The sequence below is a fragment of the Squalius cephalus genome (genome assembly GCF_949319135.1).
Source record: "Squalius cephalus genome assembly, chromosome: 21".
NCBI classification, from domain to species: Eukaryota; Metazoa; Chordata; class Actinopteri; order Cypriniformes; family Leuciscidae; genus Squalius; species Squalius cephalus.
The window spans coordinates 17933398-17942283 of NC_137142.1; the positions used below are offsets into that span (position 1 = coordinate 17933398).

General features: G+C 37.0%; 1 protein-coding gene across 1 annotated transcript; it reads left to right on the top strand.

The window, feature by feature from the left end:
- The first annotated feature begins 591 nt into the window (after positions 1-591).
- On the top strand, positions 592-8207 carry golga5 (golgin A5). Its single transcript, XM_079855537.1, has 13 exons — positions 592-755; positions 1429-2088; positions 2850-3074; positions 4619-4838; positions 4970-5093; positions 5214-5417; positions 5509-5676; positions 6339-6467; positions 6564-6662; positions 6790-7012; positions 7112-7217; positions 7301-7364; positions 7477-8207. Exons 2-13 carry the CDS (start codon positions 1440-1442, stop codon positions 7555-7557), a joined length of 2292 nt encoding a protein of 763 aa, XP_079711663.1. The 5' UTR covers positions 592-755; positions 1429-1439; the 3' UTR covers positions 7558-8207.
- Positions 8208-8886: the final 679 nt, after the last annotated feature.

The following is an 8886-nucleotide window of genomic DNA, read 5'->3' on the forward strand; positions in this document are numbered from 1 at the left end:
GATGTATCTTTTTTGTTTTTACTGCTCCTTTTCTTCCACATCCCTCTGTCTCCCTCAGAGCAGATGTAAGTGTTATTGATCATTAATTATTGATGAAGTCTTTTAGTCAGTTCTCGTATAGTTGTGGCATGCCTTGTAAATAAGCGATCTTGAGTGAGCGCTGCTGAATAAAGGAGGAGCTGTTTCATAATCCCTGTGTTTGTGTTTTTACTGTTCTTGCTCGTGTTTGTACTGAGGTTTGAAGAGAGAATTGCAATTTCAAATTCCAAAGCAGTAAACATTTAAATACATTATATATTCACTTAATATCACAATTTGGTGAAAATAGGGGTGGATTTTAAATTGTGAAATAATATATCCATGTTCACAAAATGTGAATTAATGGGGCCATGAAAAATTACTACATGGTAAGAAGGAACAGAGGCTATATATATATATATATATATATATATATATATATATATATATATATATATATATATATAACATTACATTACAGAAAGGGACTTTGGAATGACCCAATTGCAATCAGGCAGAGCAACAACATGCAACGTTTTTTTCAGTCAGGCAGTGTGCAGGGCGCACTGTTATGGGTCCTTCGTGGAGTTCCTGGTCCACGTCGGTCTGGATCAGAATGAGAAACTGGATAAATAAATACAGTCACCGATGATCAAGACATCATTTCGCCTGATATTCTCTAAAAAAAATGACCCTGCAAGATTGATTTACTTTCTGAGAGATCGGAGCTCCTTCAGGTACAAAAATAATGAAACCTTAAATGCAGTTATTGGGCAGAAGACGTGAAACTGACAATGCGATGCTCAACATTACTCTCATTTTGTTAAGAGGATTTACTCTACAAATGAGCACATGTAATGTACTCGATAACTAGACGAAATGTAGTACATAGTGATTTTAAAGTGACAGCTGACAGTTTTGTGGAAATACACCGTGTTAAGTGGATTTGGACGCAAATGTAAACAAATATTGTTCAGAAATATGTCAAACTATAGATAAACAATTATTCCTTTAATATGCTTAGTATAATACATTCATTTAGTGAAAAAAATGTATACATTCGACATACTTTTAAATATATATATGTTTCATGTTAGAGAATATCAGCATTGATATAAATGAGAGGAGTTTAAAAGCCCTGGACGTGGATCCAGAGTATACTTTAAGGGATGGGTCTTGTTTTCAATTCGTATATGTATTTGCATTGAAGAAGTCAAACATAACAGATCTGACTGATCATGTGATGCACGTTGGCATCTCAGAATAAAAAAAAAGAAAAATAAATATATATATGTGAAATATGGGCAAGTTGTTGAATGCAAGAAACGGGTGACATGACATAAATTAGCATGACAGGCTAGCAGACATGTCTTCACTTTAACATCTCTGCATGCATGCTTTCTATTCCAGAGGATCTTAGGATGTCTTGGCTTGTTGATCTTGCCGGGAAGGCCGAGACCTTCCTGAATAAAGTGGACCAGGGTGCAGCCACCGCTTTGACAAAAAACGCTCATCAGTCCTCTCTGTCCTACAACAGCCCTGACACCAAAGATTCAATCCAGTACAACTCTGCAGCTTACAGCTCCAGCCATGATCAACAGCACAGGGACTCCATCTCTGCCTCATCTCTCGGAAATTCAGCTTTCATCTCTGCAGCTGCTGGGAACATAAAGAAACCCAAAGCCACAGTTTTGGCCGGTACAGCTAATGTCTCCAGCACTATGCCTTTGGGTTCTAGCAGCAAAGTATCATCCAACTTTGTGCGACCCAAAAAGCCAGAAGTGAACGACGATTTGCTCTTTGACTTCTTGAACAGTTCGGACCCACCGCAGAGCGAAAGAAAGGAGGTCAGGAGAGAAACGGCGTCTAAAGCTTTGGGACCTACGGGGGGTTCAACTCAGACCCAGATGCCCCCTCTCTCCGTGGCCAGCGATCTCCAGATGGGCCCTTCTGTCTCTGCAACCCCGTCCTCCACACAGGGCCTGTCCAGAAATTCTAGCCTCAGCTCACTCTCAAACAGCTCACACAGCGTTAAAACAGAGGATGGCTCCACTCGAGATCAAAGCCAAGGTACAAAAGATGCATCGTACATTGTGTGTTCTAACATTTGGTTAATTTCATTGGTCTGAGGGCAAGAATTTTGGCCTATTTAAAATTTTGGACCATTATAGGTTAATGACAGAGAAGAGATGAGCCGCTTAGTTTAATGAAACTCAAAGATCTTCCTTCATTTGATGTAATAAGGTTTTAACTGAACTGCCATACAATGCTGTATCAGTGTGGAAAAATATTTAAATTTGATTTATTAATGTTATATAATAATGCATAATTTTAATGGTAACAATAATACAAATAAGAATATTAATTAATACATGGTAAATTAATATAACATTCAAGTAGCCCAGCTCCAAAAAGCAGGATTGTAGATTGTGGATACAACTAAAATGGACCATAATGAGATCTAAGGCTACTTTTTAGGCCAGGGACAGAGTAAATGTAAAGACTATTTTGACTTTAATTCTAAACAAGTAGAATTAAAGAATTTTCCATAGAGTTTGTATATACAAAATTGTTGAATTTTATTAAATGTTTGTATTTATTGAGGCTGTATTTGCCATGAAATATCCTGTGAAGCTGTAATGGCAAAATGGCAATGCACTTAAATATTATTAAACATATTATTTTGGCTAAATAAAATAATTGTTTCTATTTTGTCTAAATTAAACACTAAAAACATTTTTTTTTTTTTTTTTTTTTTTTTTAGAATTTAGGCACACACCTTTACTTAAGTTTTGATCTCATGTAGTTCTTATTTCATATCTTTTGTCCAGCTGTTGTTCCAGAGAGTTTGAACTCAGGGCTGGATGTTCCCGCAGAGGATCAGCCAACACCGGAGATCCCACATCAGGACCGCCATCAAGAACTTCAGCAGCAGCAGGGCCAGGAACAGGTGATCTCCAACCTTCGTCTCGAGAACCAACTTTTACGCAATGAAGTCTCTTCTCTTAACCAGGAGATGGCCTCTCTAATCCAGAGAGCCAAAGCCACGCAGGAGGGTGAGCCAGAGAGATTTCTGACCTGTTTTTTGTTGAACTGTATGCTATCAATCAGTATTAGTTAAATACACTGCCCAGCCAAAAAACTGCTCCCTTCCAACCATTCTGATGAGCCTGATGAGTCTTGGCTTTATCATCCTGGAATATGGCCATGATGTTTCTTCCTACATGGTTGTTTTGCAGTATTGCAGTGTTTGTTAGAAATGATTTATCCATACACATTGTTTTTTTTATTCATGTGCCCTCATAATCTATCAAAATAATTTCCCATCACTCTTGCAACAACATCTCTTCTAATCTCTGATGAGACGTTTACTGTTGCGAAGGCGGGGCAACCTGTCACTCACATGAGATCGACCAATACCAAACGACAATGATCCAACGATCAATCAATTCCCGATGGACAAAATCATGTCCCACCCCCAAAAAATTTTTTCTCATTGAAGAAGCCATTTCACTTGGATATTCATCACAATAGGGAATGCTGATTTCAATTAGTATTTTTCATTTTCTAAGCCAGCAGTTTTTGAAGTTTAAGTTTTTCATCTAATATTTATTTTATGTCAGCTTTATTTCAATTACCGAAAACTATTGTTAGTAGTTTTAATTCAAATAAATACAGAAGCTAATGCCAGGTACAAACAACACGATTTTAGCCCCAATTTTCACTCGTCGACAGTTTTGTGAAAATCACTAGCAAATGGGTGAAATCAGAGACAAATCAGTAAGTAGTGTGTGTTATCAATGACGTGATCTGACAAAAGCGCTCGTGCCCACAGCCCTAAGATAAACACAGTCGCCACTCTTCTGCATAATGGTAACCACAAAATTCAAAAACATTACAGAAAGTCCTCTAAGTTTCTAACATAACTGAATATTAAACACTAACATTAACTAACAACATCTTTCCATTTACAGAAAAAAACATAAAATAACACTTTAATCCCTAAATTTACCCTCCTAATCCAGTCCCTTGCAAAGCATGCTGGGAACTACAGATCCACTGCCCAGTTAGTTGTCAACAAAAATGATTCATGTAGTTTTCACACAAATTAATTAAGTAATTTGATAAATTAATTTGATAAAGTAATTTGATAAATTAATTATAACTTCAGTTTTAAATATATTAGGTTGATTGAACACAATTGAATTAAGTTGTGACAAAATATTAAACAATCGTGTTACTTTAGCTTATTTTTATTCATTAAATTTAACAAGAGGCAAAAATAATTTTTTTGAGTGAACTTGGATCGCAAGCTTCTTGCAGGCTACTGTTTTTAACAGAAATAAATCGCGCGTGATTTTACGTTATTTCTTGTATCAATTTTTGCGTGTGTTTGGTTGTGAAATGTAGTTTGTACACCAGTCAGAGTTGTCTGCAATTCTTCCTATTGAAATGTATTTTAATGTGTAACCCCCTATCGCCGATCCGTCGTGTAATGTGCACACAGCAGCAACTAAATGGTATCCCAGGCAGTTGTGTAGTTTGAGAAGAACAGCGATACGCTAAAGCCATTAAATGATTATTTCCTCCACTTGTGTAGAGGTGAACCTTGCCAGAGCTCGTGCTGACAAGTGGAACTCGGACCAGTCTCGCGTTGATCGCACGGTTCGAGAGCTGAGCTCGCAGGTCGATGACCTCACAGAAGCCCTGTCGGCAAAAGATGGTCAGCTGGCGGTCCTGAAAGTGCGACTGGACGAGGCAGATCAGCTACTGAAGGCCCGAAGCTCAGCCCTTGAGGAAGCTCAGAGCGAGAGGGTCAGGTTAGTCTCTTCAACAACTCAAAGAAGCAGAACATCATTTCTGGTTTAGTTGACCATCTGAAGTTAATCCATATCTTCTCTTATGTGAATAAACAAACATCTAATGCTATTTGGTGTTTTTTGTGTTTTAGGATTCTTCAGGATCAGAGTGAGGGCAGCAGTCTTCAGTCTCAGGCTTTACAGACACTACAGGAAAGAGTAAGAGACTCAGACTCAGCAATTAAGAGAGAACAGGAGAGCTACAGACAGATGCAGGTGAGGCCATAAAAAAACAGGATTTATGTTGCAATCCCTATAGGTCCGAAGACATTCTTTCGGACATGGAGATTAACAGATGGACCTGGTAGGTCTTAGTTACGTGCCATTTTCTCACAGAGCGAGTTTGCAACACGACTGGCGAAGGTGGAGGCCGAGCGTCAGACATTGGCAGAGTCTTTAACGAACGCAGAGCGTCGGGTGACGGAAGAGAAACAGAGAGCTGAGGAACTACAGCAACAGGTCAAGAGCGCCCGATCTGCAGCAGAGTACACCAAACAGGAACTACAGGACTACAAAAACAAAGCCTCACGCATACTACAGGTATCCTTCTCTCTTTATTTTCATGGAACTTTTTATGTCTGTTTTATAAGCGTATGAAGTATCATGGGGGTGTGTGTTGTTGTTCCTCCAGTCTAAGGAGAAGCTGATCAGCAGTTTGAAGGAGGGCTCAGGTCTGGAGGTGCTGGAGGGGGCCGGGGCTGGAGTTGAACTCGAAGAGCTACGTCATGAGAAAGAGCTGCAAAGAGAAGAGATTCAAAAACTACAGGCTCAAATACAGAGCTTGCGGACAGAGATACAGGTGCGCACACACACACACACACACTCCAAAAAGAAATTCCAAAATATACAATCTCAAATGTAGATTTTATTGATACAAGTTATTTAGTGTTTCTCCTTATTTTTGTTAGTTTGCTTTTAGATTTCTTTAAAGGCTGAAGAACCAAAAATTATACCAAACACTAAATTAACTAAAAATTTGATTTAATTATTTTAATATATATATATATATATATATATATATAATACATGTTTATAAATAGCAATATTTACTTGTTTATTTATAATTTATATTTACTAAGATATTCTAAGATGAGAAATGGCAAAACAGTTTATGTATTTTTTTCCTCACATTAATAAAAGTATAGTTTAAAATCAGAATAATTACAATGTTGCTTAATTTTAATTGCCAGTAAAATCATTGGAAATATATCAATAGATCATGTTATATTTAATTATATGCATTTATATGCATAACTCTAATAATACATGGTAATAAATAGCAATAAATGCTAAACATTCCATTCTTTCACTTAAAAAATGTTTAAAATCTAAATATTTACAATGTTGCTTAATTTTAGTGCCGGCAAAATTATTTAAAATATATAATGAATGTTTGATATGTATATCGGACAGCTCTAATCTAGATGTAAACACACACTAGGTATCTTCTGTTTTCTCTAGGATCTGGAAACCCAGGCGCTCAATGAGACAGAGAACTGGAGAGAACAGCTGGCTGAAGTACAGGAACAACATGCCCAGCAGATCAGAGCCAAACAGGACATGGAGGCAGAGCTGGAGAGATCCAAACAGGTACTTGAGATGGCGCCATTCAGGTTTTTAGAGAGGGTGTATTGTGGTTGAGGAATATGCTGAATAGTGAGTGAATGTTGATTAATTTTAATGCAGGAACTGCAGTACATTGAGGAAGAGCATCATCGCACTAAAATCACCCTTCAGGGTCGCGTCAAAGACCGAGAAGATGAGATCCAGAAGCTTAGAAACCAGGTACCCCACACACACATGCGTGGACATAAATTTATGAGGACGGAATAGCAATTGAGGTTTTACAAGAAGCGTGTTCAAAAGAAACCTCTGTGCACTCACTCCAAGTTTTCTGAATTTTAATTGCTAGCTGACCAATAAGGCTCTTAGCAACAGCAGTCAGGCGGAGCTGGAGGGCCGTTTGCACCAGCTGACAGAGACGCTGATTCAGAAGCAGACCATGTTAGAGGCCCTGGGCACCGAGAAAAACTCGCTGGTGTTTCAGCTGGAGAGGCTGGAACAGCAAATGAAGAGCCTGCAGGGTGGTCAGAACAACGGCTCACACATCAACATGGCTGCCATTGAGGGACCAGGTCAGTGCACTGCATGATGAGACTGGATCAATTCAACTCAAACTTGTTTGAATGGAACTATTTAATTTCTGACAGCCCGGCATGATTGTGTGTGTACAGGTGCTAGGCAGAGGAACACACCAATCCTGTTTAGTGATGCAGACGGACCGGGTACAGGAGTGTATGGGAAGGTTCGTAAAGCGGCCAGCACCATCGACCGCTTCAGGTAACTGCATCCCTGGAAATCTGCTTAATGTATTTTACGGTGTTCCAATAGCATTATAAAAATGTTTGTTTGTTTCCCTTCAGTATACGGTTAGGAATCTTTCTCAGACGTTACCCCATGGCCAGGGTCTTTGTTATTATTTATATGGTGAGTTCACAGCGTTTCAAGGAATGTTTGAAAGTAAAAATTAAGAATTTAAACTTTCAGGGAAAATTTTGTATTTATTTATTATGTGTTGAATGTATGTTTTTTGTTGCAGGCACTACTACACCTTTGGGTAATGATTGTCCTTTTGACATACACACCGGAGATGCACCACAGTCATCCTGATGGGAGATGAAGGACTTTCAATCTATAATAAGACAAAATAATCTGTTTGTGATTAGTGAAAGTTAATAAAGGTTAAACTTAGGGAGATTTCAGGCTGCTGTACAGTGGCTCAATATGCATTCATATACAATTTGCACAGACATGTTGTTGGCCGTTTTCTCTCTCTCTGCCTCTGTTATACTCCCATTTCCCTTCATTCCACCTCATTAATTTTGTCTTGGCCCATTTTCAGTAAAGTTTGGTATGAGTGTTAAGAGCAGTATAAAGTGAAATATTTAAGGTATAATGTAAAGGTGTGGTTTTATTCGATTAAGAATCTGTTTTCTATTAATCATCTCTATTTCACGCAAATGTAATCATAATTATTTTTGTCATAGGAAAGAACAGAATGTATTCCTGACACTGTAAAGCAGATTTATCTTAATAAATATTAACACAGACATAATCTTTATTCTCCCAGCTGTTTTTATGACTTTGTTATGTAGTAGTACAGATGGACACCGGAGGGGAGATAATGAGGAAAATGTAGAAGTTGCTCAAATATATTATAAATTAATATTTAAAACATATTATTGATTGGGGTCAGGAAGATTTTTGAACGTTTTGAAAAGAAGTCTTTTATGCTCATGGAACCTGCATTTATTTGATCAAAAATACAGTAAAAAAAAAAGAAAAAGTAATACTGTGAAATAATATAAAACATTTAAATATCTATTTTCTTTTTAAATATATTTTAAAATGTAATTTATTCCTGTGATGGCAAAGCTGAAGCTTCAGTGTCACATGATCCTTAAGAAACCGAATCAACACTGAACTAACTTCAGCTGAATATTGACTATTTTCTTTTAGAGCTGCTGTAAAGCCTAAATGAACTCTGTTTGCATCATTGAATCATTTTCCTGTTATCCCTGTAAAGCTGCTTTGATACAAATCTGTATTGTATATATAAAGCGTTATATATACATAAAAGTGACCTGACTTGACAGAAATCATTATAATATGCTGATTTGGTGCTCAAGAAACATTTATTATTATTATTATCAATTATCGATATTTAAAAAAGTTCTGCTGCTTAATATTTTTAGGATTCTTTGATGAATAACAGCTTCAAAAGAACAGCATTTATTTTAAATAGATTTTTTATTAAAAGTCTTTGCTGCCACTTTTGATCATTTTAATGCATCCTTGCTTAATTAAAAGACAAGTATTAATTACCTGAACAGTAGTGTATATATGATATAACCTAATTATACTAAATATATCGTATGTCATAATGTATTAATATTATCACATTTGCTGTCCCAGAAAAAGTATATTCAGACAAAAGTTGGAGTAGGTT

Excerpts from the sequence above, each read along its gene's own strand:
- golga5 (XM_079855537.1), top strand. The coding sequence starts at position 1,440 with ATGTCTTGGCTTGTTGATCTTGCCGGGAAGGCCGAGACCTTCCTGAAT. Across the intron at positions 3,075-4,618 it reads AGCCAAAGCCACGCAGGAGG|AGGTGAACCTTGCCAGAGCT; the intron begins GTGAGCCAGAGA and ends CCACTTGTGTAG. Across the intron at positions 6,663-6,789 it reads TCCAGAAGCTTAGAAACCAG|CTGACCAATAAGGCTCTTAG; the intron begins GTACCCCACACA and ends TTTAATTGCTAG.